Below are 26,150 nucleotides of genomic sequence, written 5' to 3' on the forward strand. Positions count from 1 at the left end.
AGGAATTAACAAAATTTTTTGGAATTATTGAAGATGGCAGAGTGATTTTGTTATACATTATTCCACTGTATAAGATTTTTCTCCTGTGCTAGCAGTGCTCGTGTAGCAGGTAGTGTCGCAGTCAAACAGCTTCAGGGACCTGGAGGTTGGGGGTTCGAATCCCACTCCGGGTGACTGTGTTCTTCCCGTGTCCGCGTGGGTTTCCTCCGGGTGCTCCGGTTTCCTCCCACAGTCCAAAAACACACATTGGTAGGTGGATTGGTGACTCAAAAGTGTCCGTAGGTGTGTGTGAATGTGTGTGTGTGTCTGCGCCCCCTCCAGGGTGTATTCCCTCCATGCGCCCAATGATTCCAGGTAGGCTCTGGACCCACCGCGACCCTGAACTCGATAAGCGGTTACAGATAATGAATGAATGAATGTTATATGCTTTTAAACAGAACATGGAGTAGGTGCTGAATGTTTTCATATAACATCAACTTTTGTACTGATCACAATATTCATTCATTCATTCTTTATCTGTAAGCGCTTATCCAGTTCAGGGTCGTGGTGGATCCAGAGCCTACATGGAATCACTGGGCACAAGGCGGGAATACACCCTGGAGGGGGCGCCAGTCCTTCACAGGGCAACACAGACACACACACATTCACTCACACACTCACACCTACGGACACTTTTGAGTCGCCAATCCACCTACCACTGTGTTTTTTGGACTGTGGGAGGAAACCGGAGCACCCGGAGGAAACCCACGCAGACAGGGGGGAGAACACACCACACTCCTCACAGACAGTCACCCGGAGCAGGAATCAAACCCACAACCTCCAAGCCCCTGGAGCTGTGTGACTGCAACACCTACCTGCTGCACCACCGTGCTGCCCCTGATCACAAAATTATTTTTAGAATTTTGCTCAGCTTTGATGAATAAGGACCATTATCTAAAGGGAATAAAGGGTATATATTCTAAAAATAAAACTTTAAATAACACATGTAAGTTCTGTGCAAGCCACGAGTGTTAAATACATCCAATATTTGATGAATACTCCCCCCATAATTGGAGTAAGATATGTGTTCGCTATAGAAAATGTGTTATTAGAAACTCAACAAAACATCATTTTACCATTCATGTTCAAACCTTTGCATGTGACAGTACTTACAGAAAGCAGCGCTATAAGAAAGATTTAGTCCCTCCTCTCTCTCCTTCTCTGCTCTCCCAGTCTGTCTCTCCCCCCCCCCCCCTTTTCTTATCTCACGGTCTCTCAGTGTGTCCCCTCACAGGCACCGTGGCCATAGACCTTCAGAACCCAGACCCCCCAGCAGACAGCAGCAAGCTGACCTTACCCACAGAGAATGGAGCGGGCAGCCGGAGGCCCAGCATAGCCCCCGTGCTGGAACTGGCCGACTCCTCCGCCATCCTGCCCTGCGACCTGCTCAGTGACCCGTCAGAAGATGAGAACAACCAATCGGACGAGGAGGGAGTTCCTGCTCCAGAGTGAGTGACCACAGGGTCCAGCTTGGGCTTTACAGCTTAGGCTCTTTCATTTTACTTGAAAACAGCTGAAACAAGTGCAGAAATAACATTAAAATGATTTTTTAGTGATGTAGTGTGCGGAAAAGAGAGGGAGTGAATAGAATAAATGATAAGACTGGAGAAAATATACTGACGCTTATAAATGGGTGAATTGGGGACATCTCTTGGTTTTATGTATTCTGCAATATCTCTGTGAAATAAATCGGTTCATGGTGATATCCCCAAGCATCTTCATCCATTTGCACCCAAATTTGATCCACTGCTTTTGTTTGTGTTTCTTCTTCATAAGGGCAGCACTGCAGGACATGTATCATGATAGAGTAGTAATAAAAAGCATCAGTGCAGCAGTCAGGCAGCACAGCGTAGGCTTACCTCACACAGGGTCAGCACACACCTAAACACACACACACAAACACCACAGTGTTGATAAAAGTATTCCAGGCTCTTATGGAGCCTTGCTGAGTGCTCCTGGCCTCAGGCAACTCTTCTGCTGCGGTGGATACCTGCTGACGGAGACAGTGATTTTCCCTGATCTCTGACTGAGGGACTGCCTTTACACAAACCTGTGCCCTGCTGTCCCTCAGAATCCACTCCCTTTGCAAACAGCACTCTCTAGTGGCAACATTCCCAAACGTCTTGTTATTTTTTTCTGACGGAATCTGAAGTCTTTTAAGCCTGTTGGGTTGGGTGTACTGTTACTGCATATGGTCTGTTTTTGTCTAAGACCATCACATTGACTTTTTGAAGGTTGAGGCTAGTGAATGTTGAGCATAGACTGAGACTGAAAAGGCTACGGCTGTATGTTCACAAAGACCTTCATTAGTTGAGTTAACAGTGTTTAATTTCACAGAAGCCGTGCTGCCTGAGAATCCAAGAGTCACACAGTGTTCTCATGTTAGCAGCATTGTGTTAAAGTTTTATTGACTTTTTCTATCTCTTTCTTCCTGTTGGTTAGATATGTAAAAGGGTATCCTCCCAATTCTCCATACATCGGGAGCTCACCAACACTTTGCCACCTTTTACAAGAAAAGGCGCCCTTCTGCTGTCTGCGACTAGACAAGGTGAGTCATGTTTATCAGACCCTTCTTCAGTTGTTTGAATAAATCAAGCCCCAGAGGGAAAAGAAGCACAAGCAGAATGCTTTTTCTTTGACAAGCACAAGGCTCTTTGGTGCAAGTGTCAACTTTCTTATTTTATTGTAAAGCTGTGCTCTGTAAAGAGTGGTTAGAGTTTGCGAATAGGAATGTTGGCCACTTTAAAATAGAACAGAGTGTGGAATTAAAGCTTGCTCTCGAACACAGTATTTTCTATCAGTCTATTAAAGAAGCAGCATGTTACCAAGAGGATTTCTGATACACACAAGCAAATTAAGATCAGTAAGGGCCCCCTCCAGTGTGTGTTCCCACTTTGCGCCCAGTGATTCTGGGTAGGCTCTGGACCCACTGTGACCCTGGATTGGAGCAATCAAAAATTAGGAATCTGAAAAAGGAATTTTAAGGGGTTTTTTTTCTTTACATGCCAGGATTTAACATTACAAATTAAGGAAGAAGTGCAGTACCGCAAAAGGAGGCCCTACACCATACTAATAAACTATTGTGGTCTAAAACCAGGTGTTTCAGTTTCATTGTCCAACCCCTGTATATGTTATGAATTAAATATATTTTATTATTATTATTATAATTAGGAACACAGTTCTTAAAAATATTTCAATTTTACATTTGACAGTGAGTGTGTAACCTTCCTGAGCCTGATCTAACTTCACAATGTCATTCCCTCAGGGCTGTCGCCATAACAGCTTTGAGGACGCCAAGGCGTACGGCTTCAAGAACAAGCTGATCATCGTTTCTGCCGAAACAGCAGGAAACGGGCTCTACAACTTCATCGTTCCACTGCGTGCCTACTACAGACCCAGGAAGGAGCTCAACCCCATCGTGCTGCTGCTAGATAATCCGTAAGAAAAGTGGCTCATCAGAATTTTGCATTGCAGAACTGTACACGTGACACAAAAAGCAGAAATCCACATCAGTACTGGGCTTTATTTGCTTTGACTTTTTGACTTTGACCATTGTTACAACAGAACTTTCTCCAAAGACATTCATTCGACTGCGAGATGCGGCAGAGTGATCTGCTCTTGTTTTCCTCTCACACCAAGACAGTAAATGAGATGATTGTTATGGCCTGAGCCCAGGATTGTTTGGGAGCAACACAAAAGCGCACAGGACCCTGGGTAGATAAGCAATAATAGAACACACTTATCACCAGAGTTTTTTCTTTTTTTTTTTTGCCATTATCTATCAGTATGTTGTTGTCGTAAAGCAGAAGGAGTTCCCACTCGTTATGTTTGACTCTTGAGTGTCAAAAGCTTTCCAGAACACAAGGTTTCTACTCCCATGGCCCAAATCACATTTGCAAAGGGGACAGTTGAGGTTTAAATGAGGAGAATGCAGGTTTTCTGTGTGTGGGTCTTTCAAGGCGAGGCTCTGCCGCTCACAGCCACTGCAGGAGGACGATGAAGTGATCGAGAGATTGCATTGTTCAAACTGCTCTTTTTCTTCCTCCAGACCGGATAATCATTTTCTGGAAGCCATCTGCTGTTTCCCTATGGTCTACTTTATGGCCGGCACCATAGACAAGTAGGTGTTTTTGGTTTGCCAGTTATTTCTGTCACACATGCTCACACCAGCAGTCAAAATGTTGTTTATCATCTGAAGGACATTTTGATCCAAAGACTTATGCTTAAAAGCTTAAGATTTGTTTTGAAAAAGACAAATATAATTACTGAAGTTGATGCCAATATTATTCACCCCCCCACCCCCCCCAAAAAAAAAAATAATAGAAAACACTATAAATAAAACTTAAACTAATTATTAATTTCATTTATAGTTAAAGTAGCCATTGAGGACAGTTGACTCATTTAAGGTATTTCAGAGAACAACAGCTATAAATAATATTTGCCTTAGAAAGGTGAAAGTAAGATTTCTGATCTGGAGTTCAGGACATTTGTAGAAAAAAAATCCACAGGTTTTCTGTCTCTCCCTGAGTGAGAGAGTAAGAGAGATGTGTCTGTCTTTTATTGAGAACAGGAAATCAAAAAGAAATAATGAAAATAAAAGAGAGATTGAGTTTGGTGGCTTCACTTTGTGTGTTGTTTTTGCTTTTGTAGTTTGGATAATTTACTGCAGTGTGGAATTATCTACGCTGATAATCTGGTGGTGGTGGATAAGGAGAGCACTATGAGTGCAGAAGAGGACTACATGGCAGATGCCAAAACTATTGTCAATGTTCAGACCATGTTTAGGTAAGCAGCCATCTTCAATCTTATATAATATAATCGTCGCAGTCCAAAGAAAACATATATCTCCAAAATTGTAACTATTCAGGAGAAGGAAAAAATACCACTTCAACCTTTTTAATAGACGTTACTGTAAAAAGATTTTATTCCAGTAAATTTTGGAGCATTACTATTGGTCCAGGGGCGGCACGGTGGTTCAGCAGGTGGTGTCACAGTCACACAGCTCCAGGGGCCTGGAGGTTGTGGGTTCAATTCTGGGTGACTGTCTGTGAGGAGTGTGGTGTGTTCTCCCTGTGTCTGCGTGGGTTTCTTCCAGGTGCTCCGGTTTCCTCCCACCAACGTGTGTCCAAAAACACATGTTGGTAAGTGGATTGGCGACTCAAAAGTGTCCGTAGGTGTGAGTGTGTGAGTGAATGTGTGTGCGTGTGTGTGTTGCCCTGTGAAGGACTGGTGCCCCCTCCAGGGTGTATTCCCACCTTGTGCCCAATAATTCCAGGTAGGCTCTGGACCCACCGTAACCCTGAACTGGATAAACGCTTACAGATAATGAATGAATGAATTAACTATTGGTCCAGTCATCATTCAAATTTTCACACAATCGGAAAGAAGCTGTCATGGTAAGATAAACCAATAATCCACAAAAATTGAGACATGTTTTTTTTCTTCGGACAGTGATGATATATGAAAACATAGTTTAATGAAAATGGCAGAATAATGAACTGCTTTTGATATTTTGGATTTAAATGTCATAATGATTTTGTGTTTGTCTCTAGGCTATTCCCCAGTCTCAGTATTATCACAGAATTAACTCATCCCTCCAATATGAGATTCATGCAGTTCAGAGCCAAAGACTGCTACTCCCTGGCTCTCTCCAAACTAGAGAAGGTGAAACAACTTCACAAATAATGCAGGTTTTCTTCGCTTTCCACATGTATTATTTATTACATTTATTTATAGTCAACAAGGCTGAGGTCTTCTCTTCGAGGTCCATGTTGGACGTTAAAATTCAAAATTAACATTATATTTATTAAGATGCTATAATAGTAATAAACTTAAAAGCCATAACATGGGAACACACAGAAAGAAATATTGTGATATTGATTGTACACTCTATCAACAAACACTTTCTTTAGTTAATCAAAGAAATGTATGCTGCTAGAATATATGTATGCTACAGAATATATTTTTGTGAATTGCATACACTGTTGGTGCAATCTCCTCCTTAACATATATCACAGCCATGTACAAGGTTATTCAGATTGATTATGTGTATCTATAGTACACGAGCACGAGAACAGACAAATTGTAAAAGATGTAGCCAAAGGCTGGAAGAGTGATTTCCATCTGTTCAGTATAAAGACCATAAAATCCATCAACAAAGAGTTTGCTTGAGGTAATAAAAGAAATAAATCCTGATTATTAGAAGAGTAATATGTATATATTTTTTTAAGATTCAGGAGCTGTGTGGGTTCAATTTGCTTCTAAACATACATCACAGCAGTGGGTGAGCTGCCTAGCATTACTTAGAGTGAGTGTGTGAATTATACAGATTTGTGTCTATTTTGTTTTTCAGATAGAGAGAGATAAGGGCTCCAATCTTGCCTTTATGTTCCGCCTCCCCTTCGCTGCTGGCAGGGTGTTCAGTATCAGCATGCTGGACACACTACTCTACCAGGTGTGTACAATGTAGCATAGTTGAAACATTCTGGTGCTGCTCTATAAAGAAAACAGTGGTTAGACAGATGGATATAGTGAGATAAAGGCTACTGATACTGGTGTAGATTTCCATCCATCCATTATCTGTAAGTATACACCCTGGAGGGCGCAGTCCTTCACAGGGCAACACAGACACACATTCACTCACATCTACGGACACTTTTGAGTCGCCAATCCACCTACCAACGTGTGTTTTTGGACTGTGGGGGGGAAACCAGAGCACCCGGAGGAAACCCACACAGACACAGGGAGAACACATCACACTCCTCAGAGTCACCCAGAGCAGGAATCGAACCCACAACCTCCAGGTCCCTGGAGCTGTGTGACTGCAACACCGTGCCTCCCTGGTGTAGATTTAGTTGTTGTAATTTGGAAAAAAAAAAGTCATAGGAAGTTTTACAGGACTCCAGGGCTCACACACAGAATTATGCATCAAATGCTTTTGAAAACACTACCATAGTCCAACAAGTTACAAGATGAGCTGTTTTGACATGGAATGTATTATTCAAAATCCATGTTTTAAGGTGGAAAAAAAAATATATATATATATATTATATATTTCACTCACATTTATGGACCATCCAACAAGGAGTTACTACAACACTTCACCCTTTTGTTCTTGCTTATTTACTATCCCAAACCACCAATATATACACAAGGTTTTCTGCAGCTTCACTTGTGGTTTGGGATAGTAAATAATCAAGAACAAAAGGGTGAAGTGTTGTAGTAACTCCTTGTTGAATGGTCCATAAATGTGATTGAATGGTGCCACCTTGTGGAAAATTCTAATCTCACAGTGAGTACAAATGTGAACGAGTTAAAAAGTGAGTTTCAAGCTTGTTCCTTTAGGTGCATTTCATTACCATTCTATATAATAAAATCAATATGTAATTATCCAGATACCTGTATATAGAAATCAGCGAATGTCCCTTTTAAGAATCTGCACATTCAGCATGTGTATGCCTTTTTATTTCTTTATTCACAACATGGAAGGCACCTTGGCAAAGATCCTGTACTTCCAGCAGCTTTCAGGTTCAGAGCTTGTTACTGTCCATGGGTAGAGGGTTCAGACAGAGAAGAAGTGTTGATTTACATGCTCTTTAGATTATTCCATGTGCATTTTCTCAGCTTTGTTTCCTGCCTTGCTTTCTTCATCCCTTTCTTTTAGTCCTTTGTGAAAGACTACATGATCCCTATTGCAAGACTTCTTCTAGGCCTAGACACAACCCCAGGCTCGGGCTACCTCTGCGTAGTAAGTCTGAACACACACACCTACCTAAGTTGCATTAGGAGCAGAAGAATATTTAAAATGTTCAGGGGCAGGGTAGTAGATGCATTTGGGCCAAATCTGTCTCACCATTGGCACTTAAAGCTCAGCTATGGCACTGGCAAATAATGTGTGTGCCAGATGTGAGGAAATGTCACAAGCAGAGCAGGACTTGGCTTACAGAATGTGGTGTGTGGCCCAGATTTGTTCCACAACACAACCTGACATCTGCCCAAATAAGGTAGACCTCTGGCCGAGTCGAGGTAGTCAGACTCACCCTGAATCTACACTGACACTCAAGGCCAAATGTGGGCTATAAGAGAATTGCCAATGTGCCACATTTGGACCAAACATTCATTGCTACCCGGGTAAGAACATTCTCAGCTTGATACTATGAGAAACCCTTGCAATTGATTTCCAAGCCAGAAATATCATATGTCTCTTACGTTTCTGACTCCATTTTAAGTGAACATTAGTTTGAGGAATGCTAATTTCTCTGGGTACTGGGCTATGACTATATTAACAATATTAGCAACAAGTTAGCTACTAGTAGAGCGAACACCAACATCTTGAAAAAAGCCAAAACATGCCCTCAGTGTTTAATTAACTAATTAAAAACCAACGCAAGAGCCCTAAACGATAACACTAGAGCCCATTAAATCAACTAAAATCTCTGCATTGTGCAATGTTCTAAATTGCTCTTACTTATTAGAAGTCAAAAGATTCATCCCCATGAAGCACAGGTTGAAATAAAGGCTGCAGTTTTGAGAGTGCATCCATAGGCCCAGATGCAAAATCAGTCCAAAGACCTTCAACAGGTACAAAGTACATTTGAGCATAGAACATTACGCTTACCAAAAGATCATCAGCAATATTTTTCTTCTTGCCACAAACCAAAAAATACAAAGGTTTCATTGAGACCTCTAGTGGTCTCATTTGGAATAGCACAATGCCCATTACAAACTGCTTAAAGCTCAAATATATAAAAACAAATATATACATTCTTTAACTAGTTAATTACGACATTTAACTCACCAAGATGGATAAAAACAGAAGGAGTCATAAAAGTTATTATATTTTAAACTATGAATCTATATTATAATAAGTGTGTGTGTGTGTGTGTGTGTGTGTATATACCAGATCTGAGATGGTAAAAAAGAGGACACGTCTCACTAAAGCGAACCAAACGGAGTAGGGGAGGGCGGAACTAATTTGTGAACGAAACTTCTCGAAATTCTATGTAAGCTCTAGAAAAACAACATCCCGGATGTTTCTGAAATTCCGCCCGGACGTTTTTTTAAGTCTAAAAAAGTCCGGGTAAAAGAGGACGTCTGGTCACCATATATATATATATATATATGAAACTAGGCATGGTTGTTTTTAATGATTTTTCAACTTAAAGAAAAAATGTTAGAAAGTTTGATAAGTGTAAATCTGTTTATATTTTTCAGTTTCCTGTTGCTTACATTAGCCTTGTATCTCCACTGCAAAACTTAAGTTTTCATTATACATGGCTAACTGATTACATTTGGGGTGTTTGGGAAAAGTATAAATCTGATTATTTGTCAGACTTCAGCATTGACATAAGAGTAACTCCAAAAAGAATTGCTTTAAAAGAATATTTTGTTACCTGCACGATAAACTAATAAAGCTTTGTGACTCTGAACAGATGAAGGTAACAGAAGAGGACCTGTGGATCCGGACCTATGGAAGACTTTTCCAGAAACTCTGTTCATCCAGTGCAGAAATCCCAATTGGCCTTTATCGCACAGAGTCCCATATGTTCTCATCGTCAGAGGTAAAACAGTATTCCCTTTTCTCTCTGTGTGCTAACATGCTAACAGTGCTTTTTGTGATTACTTGGCTGAAAATAGCTCAGTAGTTAAAGGCTGCTTTGTCCAAACTGCTTTTTGTCTCATTACTTTCCTGCTGCTTTGTGTAGTCCTTCCAAATCTAATCATTCCTACTGTCTCATTTTATTCATTTTGTCCATCTCAGTTCAAGGAAATTTACAGACAGGTAAGAAAATGCCATTTTCACCCACAAAAAAAAAAAAAAATCACCCTCATTTCCTGACTTGTACTAGTAAGCTACCTGTGCTTTTCTCATTAAAGCTGCAGCAAACAGTCTCATACAACTGTAACCTACGTGGTCATGTGTGGATAACAGGAAAAGATATCCAAAAGAAAAGAGAGGACAATAGATATAGCTCTTTGCAGTGCATTAGCATTGGCATGCTAAATACAGTTTTTTTTTTTTTTTTTTTGCCTTTTTTATATCATATTTTAATGTGATAGAGACTCAACACATTATCCTGTTAAAGTAAAAATAAGTGTCTAATTCAGAATGAAGTAGGCTAATTAGAAAGATTATCAGAGCAATGCATCACTACATTAAAAGCTGGGTAAAGTTAATGTTATTCAGTGCTAGAAATGTGCTGTATTGAAATTAAGAGTCTCTGAATATAAGGCTTAGGCTACTGTCTCTAGAGCTGACACATGAATAGCTAGTAGTTACAAATCTTAAGAGCAGTTAAGGAGAGTGCCTCAGTTGAAAGAGTTAATATATTCAGACTTTATCATGGAGAACTTGCAGTTCAGGTCTGGGAACATAAAGCTATAATTTCCAATGCATCAAATTCATTGTTGTTTCTTGGCTTCTCTACCACACTCAGCATCACAGTAATTAACCGTTGATCCCTGTTGCCATGGCAACAGTCTCAGGTGTCCGTCAACGTGGAGGAGTGCGAAGAGGCACGGGATCGGAGGGAATCTTGGAAAGAGAAAACCGCCCACAGGAACTCGACTGGCAGTGATCAGTCGGAGCATCCGCTCCTGCGGAAAAAGAGCATGCAGTGGGCTCGGCGTCTGAGCCGCAAAAACACAAAGCCTCCCAGCCGAGCAGAGCGCATCAACCAGCAGCGCCTTAACCTCTACAGACGCTCTGAGAGACAGGAGCTTTCAGAGCTGGTCAAGAACCGCATGAAGCACCTGGGTCTGCCCACCATCGGTTACGGTGAGTTTACTTTTAAAAACCCTGCAACTTAGAAACAAAAAGATACAAACCTAAAGTTTTGAACACTGTCTGTTAATGTTTTGTGCACTTTTTTATTCTCACATATGTCATATGAACATTTATTGACCTCTTTCATGAGTGAACATGTTGTTTGCCAAAGATTGAACACCGCAGATCATATGAAAAGTTGATTTTCTTCATCAAAATGCCTTAAAACACTCTGGGTCTGAGTCTGAAATTTCTGCAAAATGAAGTGCATAATTTCTGTATCCAACCTGTTCTTTAAAATAGGAGAGAAATATTTGTATATGTTTGTTAATTAATTCACTTCGTTATACTCTTCCATACATTATTCCATTTTATAAAACAAGGGCTATTTTATCTCATTAATATAAAAAAGAATCCTCATTTTAATGACCAAATACAATTCATAAAATGCATGTCATTGTCGCTTACATCTCTCAAAGTATCTGTGTGTTAATAAAACTTGTGTGACATTATATTTCCACCTAAATTTCAGTTTGACCCCTGACTTCTTCAGTCTTCCTCGCATCACCTTAAGCTTCATTTTCTTTTCATTTTCAGCATTGTTTAGTTTCATTAACCTCACCCTTTACGTTCATAAAAAACAAACTGATGAAATAATGAAGATAACACCCTGCTGTGTTTTTGTGAAGTGAAAGCCCAAATGAGCTGGAATACAGAATGTGAGAATGTGTTATTGTCAGAAAGTCAAATAGGTATTCCACTAAAGCAGGGAATTTGTGGCTTCATTTGATTTTTTGTGCATGATAACTACTCTGCTGCTCGCCTCGCCTTGCTTGACACCTGGCTTTTTCTCTTTTCTTTTTCTACTTTGCTTCTTTCCCCCTTGTGCTGTAGAGGACGTAGCTAATTTAACCGCGAGTGATGTGATGAACCGAGTAAATCTAGGATATTTGCAAGGTAATACAACAAAACCTCACACTGCCTGTTGACACGTAATCCCATTACATTATCAGTAATCAGCACAGCTGGTTTTAGTTCAATGAAATGCATTCCATTGTTGAACAAGACAGTTTTATGAACGTGTATATAATTAAAGACATGCTCCACCATATTTCAATATGTGTCAAATACATATACATATGTTATGTATGAGCAAAGATGTCTGTTTTAATAAAACAAAACTGCTGATGGGGGGCTATAGTAACCACATTGTACTGGTGTACATCGATCTTGAGGAGGTGCGATCACAGTAAAAGGGTTTTTGTCTTCTGTGTGACTGTAAGTTATAGACATTATATTGAAAAATGGTGGAAGTCTTTACCTACCTTGTTTCATGTATTCACATACAGACAGCATACCAAAACAAACACTGCCCAGTATATGGTTTCATTACTTTTTAAAAAGTTATTTTCGGTGGTTCTCTCAGTGGTTATGGCACCATCTCAGCTCAAAGAGCTTTAGCAAAAGTTTCCTTGAAATAATGTACTTTGTTTGAGTATGCTGCTGTATGTCAGTTCTTCAGTACTATTACACTTAGTTAAATACATTTGCTTTTACAATACGAAAGACAACTTTGGTTCCCAAAGGACTCAACCACCATGCTACATATTTTATTTAATAAAATATCATATCATTTAATATCATATTTAATTATTTACCACACACAAATGAGAACAGGTTTTTTTCTGCCCTTTTTTTTAAAGAATATAAAAGTCAGTCAGGTGACTGCTCACAGTCCATAATGATGCTGTCCATTTTTGCCCACTTTTCCCTCTTAAGACTAGTGATGTAGTTGTGTTTTTCTCCTCTGTATGGTACTACCTGAAGAGGGTACATACATGACAGAGGGTACAACAGGTACATGCCCAGTTTTAGGCACCTGATGATGAGGATGATGATGATGATGATATGACATGTCTAAGGGCTTTGGTTTCCAGGATATTTTGGACAGAGTGGAGTAGAAAGCATTTTGCGTGTGTTGGGGTGGAGGGTGGTTCTGTTTGGAGCAGCCTAGTTTTACTTTACACAACCACATACTTTTCCGTCCGCTTTTATTTAATTTTAAAGGAAACCGCTGGGACACTGGTTACACAGTATTTTAACAAACAGCAAGAAGAAATGAGAATTCAGACACTTTTGTTTCTGTTTTTGTTTAAACGGATAATGTCTTTTTTATTTATGAATATAAAGCAGGACGGTGGCAGGATGGTGCCAAACAGGTGGAATGGGAGGGTTGAGTTAGAAAAGGTTTCTAGTGTAAATCCTGTGCCCAGCTGCCTATGTGGATCAGTTGATTTATGGGAGCAGAGGAAAAGGAGCTACAACAACCATGAAAACTTAATTAAAAATTAGGGGTGGCACGGTGGCGTAGCAGGTAGTGTCGCAGTCACACAGCTCCAGGGACCTGGAGGTTGTGGGTTCGATTCCTGCTCCGGGTGACTGACTGTGAGGAGTTGGTGTGTTCTCCCTGTGTCTGTGTGGGTTTCCTCCGGGTGCTCCGGTTTCCCTCCCACAGTCCAAAAACACACATTGGTAGGTGGATTGGCGACTCAAAAGTGTCCGAATGTGTGTGACTGTGTTGCCCTGTGAAGGACTGGCGCTCCCTCCGGGGTGTATTCCCGCCTTGCGCCCAATGATTCCAGGTAGGCTCTGGACCCACTGCGACCCTGAACTGGATAAGGGTTACAGATAATGAATGAATGAATGTTTTCATAAGCATGAACAAAGATTATTGTAAAAGACATTGCCATGGGATGAGGGTGGGAAAATCATGATAATATCTATTTCCCCAATAAAAAAAAATGACCCACTCTAATTGGGTATTGGGTCAAATTTAAGTCAAAATCTAGGAAATTCAAATGGGTTCATAAACTTTCAAGCACCGCTGTAAAAACTTGACAACTCAAGATAAAATTTCCCAGTTTCTCAGATCAGCAAATCTGACTAGCATCGCAAAGAATATGGGTGCAAAAAATAACTTCTAGATCTCTCTGTAACTGCAAACAAAGTACTGCTGCTGGTCCTTTGTGGCGTCTGAATTCTTTATTCATGCTCATGAATACATACTTTCATTGATCACCTTTAGTACTAAATCAGAAGACATTAGATGTGTACGTTTGTGCTGGATATACATGAATTAACAAAAATGGAAGTGTCTGATGACTTATTTCCCCTCGCTGTAAATACTTCAGTACTGTTTTTTTTTCTTGCGCTCAGTTCAATCCCACACTACTAATGTATTTTGCTTCACTCTGATTGGTCGAGCTTTGGCTTGGTGGGTCTGAAAGATGCTCTGAGCATGCCTCTATCTGTTTGTCAGTCTTCATGTATGTCTACTTGGAGGCTGCGTGTCTTGGCATGGCAACCTGGCAACATGCGTGAGGTGGTCTTTTGGAATGCCAGTGATGCAAAGGGCAGGTGTATGGGTGAATGAAGGGCGGATGGATGAGTGGATCGGTGGATGTGTGTGGATCGATGGGTGGCCGCAGATACGTCTGCATGCTTGGGCGCATGGGAAGCGCTTGCAGCTGCATGGGCGTCCGTAAATGCAGCCGTGTGCGGTCAGTAACGGTCAGCCCTTTTCTCTCTTTCACCCGGCCTGACCTTGTAAGTGGCTCAAACAGGTGGGTTTTGGCGAGCAGAGGCACTTTGTCCCCAAGCTTGAGCCCCCCCATCCCCTCTGCCCAGCATCACACTGCTCAGTCATTCACACACAGGTAAAACACACAGCGCTGGCCCAGAAACCCAGTCGGTCAATCCAGTACAGCCTCACTCTGCTTTTCCACACAGTCAAACATGTTAGCCTTTGATTACATTGTTCTTTCTCGGCTCTGCACACAGGTGTTTTGTTGAAGCCACTGTTTTTACAAAGCTTAACAGAACATTGACAAAGTTCCCCTACAAGCAGTTTAACGTATAGCTTGGTTTTGAGAGTAAATGTCCAAATGTAGACGTTTATAGACTGAATAGCCAATTTTAGCATTAAGATTAATAAACTTGTTTTTAAACTTATTTTGTTAACCCTTGTTTTTCTTGTGAAATTCCCAATGAGTTTGATGTGTCACATGACCCTCTTCCCATTGAAAAAACAAAAGTTGGATCCAAAATGGCCGACTTCAAAATGGCCACCATGGTCACCACCCATCTTGAAAAGTTTTCCCCCTCCCATATACTAATGTGCAACAAACAGGAAGTTAATATCACCAACCATTCCCATTTTATTAAGATGTATCCATATCAATGGCTCACCCTGTAATATCACATAAGAGCGCATTGTAAAGACATCACCTTTGGCTTTGTGAGTGTTTACATCATTATACAGGTAAAATTACATTGTAACATAGACCTACACAAAGTAGCAAGCTAGTGTGTGTGTTGGTGTTCTAGTCCGTCATTTTGGAACAACTTGCTTGGGCGGATCCAAATGACATTAAAAAATTGTAATCTATTATAATAGTTTATTACTGTTGAGTACACGTGGGATTGTGCTTACACCAGTGTTTCTGAATCCCAGCCGTGCTGATATTCAGTATAGCAGCGATCTTTTGGTGTTATAGTGCTTTAATGCTGTGTATGTTGTACACATATTTGAAAAAGTTTATTTAGCTACAGCTTGGTTTAAATTAGAGTGAATGCTGAATTTGTCAATGTTCAGTTTAGTTTTGTCTGAACTGAAAGCAGTTCCTATGAAAGAACACATTTGAGGCAGAGCATGGATAAATGAATTGAACTGGTACTGGGATTCACAATTAATACACACTGTATTAGTCTAGTTTCAGACTTAGTCTCTATCTAGACCTGCTCTCTCAGGAGAAGCTAAACCTTCGTACTTTTATTAAGCCTTTTATTGGATTTTAATCTTTTTTTTATTACTCAAATATATATATACCACAAAGACAGTACTTATTTTAAAGTGTTAATAATACAAACGTTTTTTATAGTGCTCATTATTTATTATATTTGACAAGCCTACTGGTCTCTCGAACACTAACAGAGCTTCTTTTCTCTCCTTTGCAGATGAAATGAATGATCATCAGAACACACTGTCCTATGTGCTCATCAACCCTCCTCCAGACACCATTCTTGAGCTCAATGATATTGTGTAAGCTTCCGCCGAAACATATTATGTTTATAACTAAATCTAGCACACCATCTGTCCTGAATTACTCGTTTTAATGTAATGATCATGCACTGCACTCGACTGGTACCCTGTCCAGTGTGTATTCAAGCCTTGTGCCCAGTGATTTTTATGTGCGCTCCATGACCCTGATGAGGATGAACTGATAAAATGGTTATTAAAAGCAGGTTTGTCAAAATGTTGAAAATGTCCACTCTGCCGAGGATAAGATGCTGAAACCAAGAGGCCTCCTTTATTGTAGATAGAAATTGCACAACTTTGCAAATATTTGACTTTTCAGATGGTAGACTTTGTTGAATAATTAAAATGAAAACTTTCCATGGGCTCCTGGGGTAATTCTCTCTTTTGCAGTTGTTCCTCTGTAAGTTTATTTCCTTCTGAATCAACCATATCTGTGTTTCCCCCCGTGTCCTCCGAGAACTGTTCTGCTGAATTATCTACTCTATTTCAGCTGTTATCTGATGTATTTGGTCCTGCCCAAATCCAAATCCCTGCATTTTAACAGGCAGATCTCACCTCTCATGGGATAAAATTGGAGTCTGGGCACTGCTGTGCAGCGTATTACTGCGTGTTTCCATAGAAACACCCAAGACGTATTTCCACAGAAGTGAAACAATATGAAGATGGAAGAATTACTGAAGCAGTTACTTGTTGGAGGTGTTAAATGTTCTCTTGACTTCACCTGGGACAGCATTATCTAGGTTCAGCAGGAAAAAGCAGTAAGTTAAATGGTTTTCGAAAGCACCCAAATTTTATCACAGAGGAGGCAAGTCGTTTATATTACAGCCGTCTCTCTGAAGAACTAACCCAATATGAATGTGGTTACAAGGTCAAGTTCTGAACTTAATCAGCAGAATTCAGAACTGGCCAAGAGTAGTGTGTTTGAAGAAGAGGAAATATTAATATTCCCAGTGGAAGGCCACACTGGGAACTAGACCGGAGCATGAGGCTTTGTTTATAGGGTAAACCCGGAAGACTCCGTATCCTTTAGAAACATACGGGGCATTATGACTGTTCTCTCTTTCAGGTACATCATCCGTTCTGACCCCTTGGCCCATGTGCCTGAAGACCTCCCCGTGGGTCAGGCAGGTGCCCGGCTGAGGCAGGACTATGGTGCAGAGACACGAGGAGAGACGCATCTCTGAGTGCTGGGGTTCAGCTGTATGTCCTGCAGGCTGCTTCAGCCCGGGAGCATGAAGAGTGCCTCCTGACCCCAGGCTAAACAACCCACCCACCACCACATTACACCCATCCAAACACACTGCGCTCTGAAGCTACAGGGCCGCAGCTACTTCAACACTCGCAACATCGACATTTAAGATAAATATTCATTTACGACCCATTGTTTGGAAGCTGTAGGCACGCCAGAGCCGAATGGGATGTGGTTACTGGACTTTTTTATTTTTATTATTACTTCAAATGATTCAAGAGGTGGGTTGAAACGTGGAGTTGTTGTGGACCAAACGCACTTTCACTGGGCTTTGTATCAAACAGAAAGGGATCATAACCCTGCCAGTCAGAGAGTGGCATACGCACTGATGAGGGGGACAGAAGACGATTTCAAAAAAAGACATTCTACAGTCCCAGTACTAATGATCGATCCATTTTGTACATACATGTAGGTACATAACTGTTTACATGCTCACTGGTTCTGCAATATTCATAGAGTTATGTTGTATTGTTTTGTCCTTGAAGCACAAGCCTTTAGAACTGCCCAAACTCCAGTGAAAATCAGACGTCTTTAATTATTATCAAGTGTTAAATTATGAAAAGAATCAGTATCAACTTTTACCTTTTTTAGTATTATATATATCACATTTTAGATTATCGATCCAGCTGGGATCTTTTATCATCACATTGTTAACTCACACCACTAATCACCTTCATAAAGATTTTTTTTGTTGTTATTGTTTGTATGAAAACCTTCCCTTCCACCACACAACGATTTGTGACTTGTGAAGATGGATTGCACATAACGACAGGGCGGAAAGTACTGTCACGGAGATCCTACAGAAGGGCTGCTAACAGGAAACGGCATACATCGTCATGTTTGATAAAACAGAATGTTTATAAAGAGCTTACACACGCACTGAAATCAGAGATTACAGATAATCACTCCAGATTTTGCTTCCTTTTTTGTAATATACTTAGCTCCGGCCTCCTGATGGGTACAAGATGGGTTTTATCACGTATTAAGGTTTTGAAACTTTTTTTTTCCCCCAGTTCAGAACATGTCTAGGATCTGTCAGATGTTTTGCACTATGCTCTGCTGGTTCTGGCAGGGTAGCCTAGTACAGCATGACCCTTTAACCCTAAACTACATAAAGAGGAGAGAGTAGTGTACACGTCAGAGAAGATTACATTATAAGCATTTTCTTTTTCCTTTTTTACCACAGTCTACCATTTCCTACATGTTGCATGTGATTTTAAAGAGCGGTGGGGAAGGTGAAACACAGAAAGGAAGATAGTTTAGTTGAATAGTTTTGTGACTTTTCAGGGGAATTTTTAATAACAGATGTCAGAACTGCAAAACGTTTTTTGTAACAAGCACTTCATGAAGGAGTCTAATAATGACTAATATATATTTATGTAATTTTTCAGACACCTAGTTGTAGGATGTTAGTTTACAGGCTTGTCGTAACTCTCCCCAAAGACTATTGACCTCTGCATTAGTTCACCCTGAACAGAAAGCCAAGTCCATGGGGATCCTCCATTGATTGGACACCAGTCGGTTGAGTCATAGTTACCTGGTTGTGCATCTCAGGTCATCCAGGGAACAGAGCAGAGCTGGCAGGAGGAATGATCATACAAAGAGTTAGTGATCCAGAATGGACAGAGGAAATGTCACTATAGATCAGCCATCATAAGAACAAGAGAGCTCTTGACCATTTATCTTTTGTATCCTGTAATCATTCAGTATCACATCAGTGTTTTGTGGTGCTGAAGAAATCCTTAAACCCCTGTTTACACACTTTCCCTACAGCGACTGACCAGAGGATGGTTAACTCGTCTCGTCTACCGTTACCTCAATTGTCTTGCTCATGCTGACTACCTTGAGTCAAAGTAAAATCATTGGGTGGACTGTTGATTTGATGCAGTTTCTTAAGCTCTGCTCTCATTCGTAAAGGATCTGCATATTGTGCATGTTAATCTAGCCTACTGACTAACTTTTTAAAAGTTCCATGTTCTGTTCCATTGCCAAACCACTGACCACTTCCAACAAAGTGGACCTTTGCCAGATTACGTAGAGTTATGTGAGCATTTCAATAGAGGTAGAAGACAAACGGACCATGCATGTCCTCATTATTGCCAAACCTATAAGAGGCCCATGTTTACATTTGCTGGCTCCTGTTTTATTGTGCAGAAAGGTGCATTGTAAAGAGGAACTGATCCATTTTTGTACAATTTCTTATATGAAGTCTGTGTACTTCCAGTATGTATGAATGATTCAATAAATGCTGCATGCAGCCAGAACGTGTGGTTTTTCATTGTTAACAGCTGCGCAACTAGGTTTGAATATGTTGTACCTGGAGCAGAGGTAAAGTGAAAAGACTTTCACATTTTGATTTTGCTTCAGTGGGTTAAAATTTAGAAGAAGATTCACTAAAACTATAACATTATATATAAATAAAATTTTATACATAGTTATAGTGAATCTCATACAAAGGTGTCAAGAGGATTCACATTCATTACTCAGGTAGAAGTGTAGATGCTAGGGGTTTAAAAGACTTCTATAGAAGTTGAAGTATCAACTTAACCTTTTTACTCAAGTAAAAACTACTTAAAGTATAAAAGTAATGTAAGGAAAACAAATGCCAAAATCATAGGCCATGCCACAGGGGCCTAAAGTGCACTACCCCACCTCCCCAAAAATAAATTTTCTAAATGCCCTAATGACTATAATGTTATATTAAAATGTATAAAAATGTTAATGTTGAAATTAAAATTTTGGGATGCCCTAGGCGACCTGTTTCAGCTGCATATTTGTCCATTGAAATGAATGTGTTTTAGTAATATCAAATCTATTAAAGGACCATATATCCGAGTATTAACATGCGTTTCATGGAGTGGAAAATATGAGTAGTTGCCTTTAAGGATTGTAACAGGCACAGATTGAGATTAGTATTATATTTCTCAAACCAAAAGCTCAGACTATCTAAGACTTCTGCTGTATTAAATGTCATGCTTGAAGTTCATAAATGAAGGTGAGACTACACGTTTCACTTGCCTATGGAATTATGTTCAGCAGACCAGAATATTGCCACTTAAAGCTGTTGTAGGTCCACAAGTATGGAAGCAAATCTGTCTCATCAGATTTTGAAATATTACCACCTTTGAATTTGTGGCACTGATTTTTTTTTTGCACTGAAATTATTTTTGAGACACTTTGAAAATAAAGAGATAATATCCACGGAAGGAAGCTAAACGTGTAGTTTTTCCAGGGTATGGAAGTTGTGTTCGTATTTCGCCATCTAGCGGCGCTGCAGGAAGTGTCGCAGTCACACAGCTCCATGGGGCCTGGAGGTTGTGGGTTCGATTCCCGCTCCGGGTGACTGTCTGAGTTGGTGTGTTCTCCCTGTGTCCGCGTGGGTTTCCTCCGGGTGCTCCGGTTTCCTGCCACAGTCCAAACAATCCAAAAACACACGTTGCAGGTGGATTGGCGACTCAAAAGTGTCCGTGAATGTGTGTGTGTCTGTGTTGCCCTGTGAAGGACTGGCGCCCCCTCCAGGGTGTATTCCTGCCTTGCGCCCAATGATTCCAGGTAGGCTCTGGACCCCCCGCGACCCTAAATTGGATAAGCGGTTACAGATAATGTCGAATTTGAGCTACTTTAAAATATATTGTTAGAATTTTTTTATCTGAATTTATTAACCTTGAATAATAACTTTACTTTACTTTGACTTAAATTCAAAGTTGGTATTTCAAAATCTGATGAGACAGATTTGCTTCCATACAAAAGGAGTTCTAGACTAGACTACATAAGTCTGCCATGTCCTTGCTGGAGTGTGACGTGACATGTTTTTTTTTTAATAGGAGTAACGAGGCCATTTTTAAAATGTAAAATGTAGTAGAAAGCACAGATATTTGTGTGAAAATGTAAGGAGTAGAAGTAAAAAGTCGGCTGAAAAATACTTACTCCAGTAAAGTAAAATAACCAAAATTTCTACTTAAGTAAGGTAACAAAGTATTTATACTTCGTTACTTGACACCTCTGATCTCATACATACATACATATCAGAGGCGATTGCTCCAAGACTGCAAGGGAAGCTCAGCTTCCCCTAAAATGTCAGAAAATAAGTGATAAAATATATACTGTTGTGTGTACATGTCGTTGAATAAATATGCACTACAACACACTCAACTTTTGTTCAGAATCAGCTTCTTATCACTGGTAAAGACGCAGCTTTCCTCTCAATCAAAGCCTCACGGTGCTTTAAACAGTCTGGACGCTGAGCGTCCACAGAGTTCAATAGCGAAGCAGCGAAGTGCAGCGAAACGAGACGAGTCATTGGATAAATGCTGGGCTTTGTCCCGCCCATCGGACGCTCAGCGTCTCTGGGGGTCTATGGAGCAGTGGGCTGGCCTCGGCTGGCCCGGACGCTCAGCTTCTGTATGATGATTGGATGATCTGTCTGAGGCTGAATCCCTTTTTGATTGACAGCGAAATGAGCGAATCAGCGATCCTTTGGTGTAAAGATCCGAGGGAGCATTACGTTTTCATTCTGTTGAGTTGAACCGGAGACTTTCTTAAACCTCTTAGCGGCATTTTCTTTGTTAAAAACGACTAGCGACAAATCGAGCTTCTATTTCTGGTGGGTTTTTTGTAGCTGCTTGTGTTTGGAGACTTACTTCTATCACTCTTTCTAACTTCTATCGCAGTTTCTGTCCAGCGATCATAAAAGAGTTAGTGATCCAGAATGGACAGAGGAAATGTCACTATAGATCAGCCATCATAAGAACACGAGAGCTCTTGACCATTTATCTTTTGTATCCTGTAATCATTCAGTATCACATCAGTGTGTTGTGGTGCTGAAGAAATCCTTAAACTCAGCTTTCAGGCCCTGTTTACACTTTCCCTACAGCGACTGACCAGAGGATGGTTAACCTGTAATCCATAAAAACCTTATGTAGCAGAGCTTGTAAACTAAAATGTAAAATTGAATATACATTACAAAGATGTTGCGATACATGTCAAATTTATTTTTGACAGCAAAGAACAATAATGAGTTTTTTTTTACATGAAAATGTATGTTTTGATGAATCTGTGCAATAAACACTTTGGCCTCTTGAATACAGGAGAATATCTCTCATTGTCTACCTGGTAGCGTCTGTTGAAACACTTACAAAAGCTGATATGGTGGGGGTTGTACTTTGGTCTGGCTCTCACTGTGACATGTATACGCTACAACATTATCAGTGCTATGACCAGAAAGAGTGAGCAATACAATAAAAGGGTATGAATTTAGTAATATACACATACAAATCACTAAAAATGAAAAAGTATGAATGACTAAAATATAAACATTTGTCAAAACACATTTTAAACTATTCAGTTATTGTATGTTTACATTAACAATTATAATTAAGACTAACAAAGCATTCACTATAAAAGAATAACGTGATGCCATATTTAATAACAATTCACAAATGCATAAGACATATCGGTTCCATAATGTTTTCCCTCTCTGAATTTCTGTTTTTATCGGTTAAATACAAAACACTAATCAATGTAAATAGCTGTATTGCTTCTTTAGGAAGGCACATCTAATTACTCTTTCCTGGTGGTTTAAGTTTTTGCTTGTTCATTTGGCTTTGCCTCCACCGCTCCCGAGTCCAGCGCCCATGGTTCTCCACCACTTCATGCAGAAGATCTATGAAGGCATATTCATTATCTACCAGCAGGTGGTCATCAGTAGGTGAACCTCCAGAAGAGGGCACCTTTGAGCCAGAACCAGACTGATTCCTGCGTCTTCCTCGTCGTGACTTCTTTCCTTCTACCCTTTGTCTTTTCCTCCACTGCATCTCAGACTCACGTAGGTCACTTGTCAGAATTTGGTTTGTTGCTTTTGCCTTGTTGCTTCTTTTCACATTCTCATTGTCTTCACATGGAGTCACTGATTCTTCACTGTGCTTCTCCTCACACCGTGGCTTGCTATGAACCCAATCAGAAAGCACCTTACTCCTCAACTGAGAGTTCTGACTGATACCGCCAGACTGTGCATACTCCTGAGCTGAGATGGGCAAGTTTTGGATGTAAGAATGAATGGCTGACTCACACATTTCCTTCAGTGACTCCACACTCTTAATATCTGTGACTTCTCTCTGTGATTTGTGTACCATTTCTTCACAGCAACTGTCTTGTGAAGTCTTTTCTGGCCTGGCTGAAGAGAGGCTACTTCCTAGTGTGTTAATCTCATTTTCTGGGCTGACTTTAGAGGTAATGACTGGAAAGGTATCCTTTTGATGCTGGCTTCCAGTGACAAAAATTATCCTAGGGAAGACACTGAGGACCTGCTGGTGTTGGGCCCACTGCTTTTTCCACTGTATTGCTGTAGGCGGCCAGGTCAGTACCCTCTGGAAGGGTCTTAATGGCACCCGTCTTAATAAAGCTTCAGTGGGCATCTGGGAAGGGTTTGGGTTTTTGCGTTGGTTTCCAGCGTCAGTCCCAATAGTAAGGTAAGGTATGTTCTCAGGATCCTCCAAAGACCTGAGAGCATCACTTGTACCTGAATGGTGGGGGTCATGCCTTGTTGAACTGGAGGTTAAATGATCATCTTCTAAACAGAGCACAGCGTTGTCATCATTGTACAGAAATTCCTGTTTTCTTGTGTTTTCCTCCAAGGTATTTCCCTCCTCTTCTTCACCTTCCATAATTAGGTTTTCCTTGCACTTCTCATGTGGTTCTAACATGGTAATAAACTCATAACTGCCATCTTCTGCAGTCCCAACTTGCATTTCCTCATCACTTCCACACTCTTGCCATTTTTCCTTTGTTTCCAATGTCCCATCATCCCACCTTCCATCTTCTGCCTCTTCCTTCCCAGTTCCCACACAATTAGAATATACTTCAACATCCTTCTCCTCTTCCATCTCAGTCTCCAGCTGTCTACACAGTACATTCCTGGAAAGTATGGGCCCTGCTGATTTGGCTCGGTTACTAATTCTGTTACTCTGATGTATTCCTGTGCCATAAATCTGGCAAATTCGTGACACCTTCTCAGTCTCAATTTTTGTCTGATCCAGCCTTTGTAAAACTTTTGTTGTGTACAATATGTTCTTGTTGGAGTCAGGAACAACAGATTCTAGATTGGTAGAACAGTCTTTGGCTTCCCTACAGCTTGAAAGGGGACGTTTTCCAATTTTTGGCTCCTCTGGAGAAGGTCTGATGGTCTGTAGATGTTTCCGCTCTCTTTTCCTATGGTACAAAACTGACAATACACAGATGACAAGTACCAGTGCACAAAGTACCACTGGTAGAAGATACTTGTTAGTTTTCTGGTATTTTGTGGCATGGTATTAACCAACAATAGTGCTTTTTATAACAAATAAACAAAAGATTAAGTTAAAGTTGTACAGCATGCAGTATTTACACGTGATCTTGGGTATGGTGTTATTCCAGTGCAGAGGATCACATACCTATCAAAACTATAAGAACAGACCAGTTGATCTGTGGTTGAACTGCAGCTGGTTGTAGTGTGTGAATGCTTCCAACTGTAGGATCTGCAGCTGTGCTGGGTTCTACACATTCGGATATGTTCCACACAGGCACTCCTCTCAGACATGGTGGACTGTCACAGGTCACTTCCATATTGTTCTCCAGTAGAGAGGCTTTGTGTAGTTCTGCACACCACACACAAACATTAGCTCGGCAAGACATTAGAGAATACACTGGGGTAATTATTTCAAGTGCATTTCTGCTGTATTGAAACATTTATCAAATCAGATTCTGAATTCTGTTGCTACCTAATGCCTTAATAATGGCCCTTAGCGTCTAGAAAAAGAAATGTGGCCAGAAAGTATATATGATATGTACAAAATAACTAACTAACCATTCAGCTCCATGCACTTTTGTCAACAATAATTACTGGATTCTATGAGCTATTTCATTAAAAATGGTAAAATAGCACAGAATTAACCATTATTTTGGAAAACGTATAAATAGCAGATAACATGCAGTATGCCATAAAGAGATTAACTCAAAAGTCAAGCAATGTACTTTAACAGCAGAGTGAGGCATTATAGTCGACAGATAAGCCAACAGACAGCACAGACATCAGACATTTTCATTATTCACCTTTTACGTAGTCTGTAAAATCAGTGTAGGAGCAGTTCCATGGGTTTCCATTCAAATAGACCTTAGTTCTGTTGAGTGGATAAAGTGTGGCCACCCTCAGATGACTTAACTTATTGTTGGAGAGGTCCAGGTAACGTAGGTTACTCAGTGAATGAAAGACATTGGTGGTAATGTTCTGTATCTGGTTGTTTGAGAGGTTTAGTTTGGAGAGTCCAGAAAGGCCATGAAAGGCATCGTCATTCAAAGCTGAAATACTGTTACTTGACAAGTTGATGTTCTCTAGAGCCTCTTTATGGGTGAACCAAGCTGAGGTGACTAGGGTGATATCATTATAGCACAAATTCAATGTCTTGAGGTTTTGAAACTTGTCAAAGGCTCCTGGTGATATAGCTGTGATTCCAGCTTTTTCCAGTACGAGACTTGTGACAGAGGCTAGATTTGTGTGGTTGAAGACCGTTGAATTGATCTCTCCCACATTGCTCACCCAGAGCACTAGAGAGCTCATGCCAGCAGGATAACCTAGGAGAACATTCAAATGAAGGTGATTCATCAGATGTGTATAAAATTCAAGAGCCCGAAGATAGATTTGACGAGCTGATCTGCAGAATACAGTACATTTTAGAGGGAGAAAGTATTTGAAATTTAAAAACATTAAAAATGTACCACATAAAAAGTAACTTACTAGTTGGTATCTCCTTGCACACATTGCCCAGACAACTTCCACACAAGACCAAATGCAAATTACGCAACAGTTCCAAAACAAGGACAAAAGCTATGAAGAAATAAGGACAAGGAATTTATATTTCATGCCCAACACTTACTTAAGTCTGCTTTCTTTCAACAGAAATTGGAAACAAATTTAAACTAGGCACTCACCTCTCATTTTTCTCACCGTCTGATTGTAGTATCCAGTA

At 40.4% G+C, this 26,150-nt stretch overlaps 1 protein-coding gene and 1 long non-coding RNA gene across 4 annotated transcripts in view; one reads left to right on the top strand and one right to left on the bottom strand.

Moving 5' to 3' along the window:
• Positions 1 to 19,397, top strand: part of LOC136676360 (potassium channel subfamily T member 1-like) — a 101,025-nt gene extending 81,628 nt beyond the window's left edge. The window contains exons 20-33 of one of the 3 annotated variants that reach the window (XM_066653308.1): positions 1,274 to 1,487; positions 2,482 to 2,587; positions 3,305 to 3,477; positions 4,088 to 4,159; positions 4,690 to 4,824; positions 5,592 to 5,703; positions 6,392 to 6,493; positions 7,703 to 7,786; positions 9,471 to 9,599; positions 9,800 to 9,820; positions 10,519 to 10,816; positions 11,699 to 11,761; positions 15,821 to 15,905; positions 16,969 to 19,397. In XM_066653308.1, the coding sequence (XP_066509405.1) occupies positions 1,274 to 1,487; positions 2,482 to 2,587; positions 3,305 to 3,477; positions 4,088 to 4,159; positions 4,690 to 4,824; positions 5,592 to 5,703; positions 6,392 to 6,493; positions 7,703 to 7,786; positions 9,471 to 9,599; positions 9,800 to 9,820; positions 10,519 to 10,816; positions 11,699 to 11,761; positions 15,821 to 15,905; positions 16,969 to 17,086 (1,712 nt within the window). In that variant the 3' untranslated portion in view covers positions 17,087 to 19,397. The remainder of the gene's footprint in view (positions 1 to 1,273; positions 1,488 to 2,481; positions 2,588 to 3,304; positions 3,478 to 4,087; positions 4,160 to 4,689; positions 4,825 to 5,591; positions 5,704 to 6,391; positions 6,494 to 7,702; positions 7,787 to 9,470; positions 9,600 to 9,799; positions 9,821 to 10,518; positions 10,817 to 11,698; positions 11,762 to 15,820; positions 15,906 to 16,968) is intronic. The other 2 variants (XM_066653309.1, XM_066653310.1) reach the window with 2 other exon arrangements.
• Positions 5,872 to 8,631, bottom strand: LOC136676361 (uncharacterized). Its single transcript, XR_010796286.1, has 3 exons — positions 8,507 to 8,631; positions 7,438 to 7,581; positions 5,872 to 6,534 (listed from the first exon to the last, which is right to left on the bottom strand). It is a non-coding gene; the product is annotated as an uncharacterized lncRNA (long non-coding RNA).
• Positions 19,398 to 26,150: the final 6,753 nt, after the last annotated feature.

Source organism: Hoplias malabaricus, chromosome X2 (assembly GCF_029633855.1).
Source record: "Hoplias malabaricus isolate fHopMal1 chromosome X2, fHopMal1.hap1, whole genome shotgun sequence".
Classification (NCBI taxonomy): domain Eukaryota; kingdom Metazoa; phylum Chordata; class Actinopteri; order Characiformes; family Erythrinidae; genus Hoplias; species Hoplias malabaricus.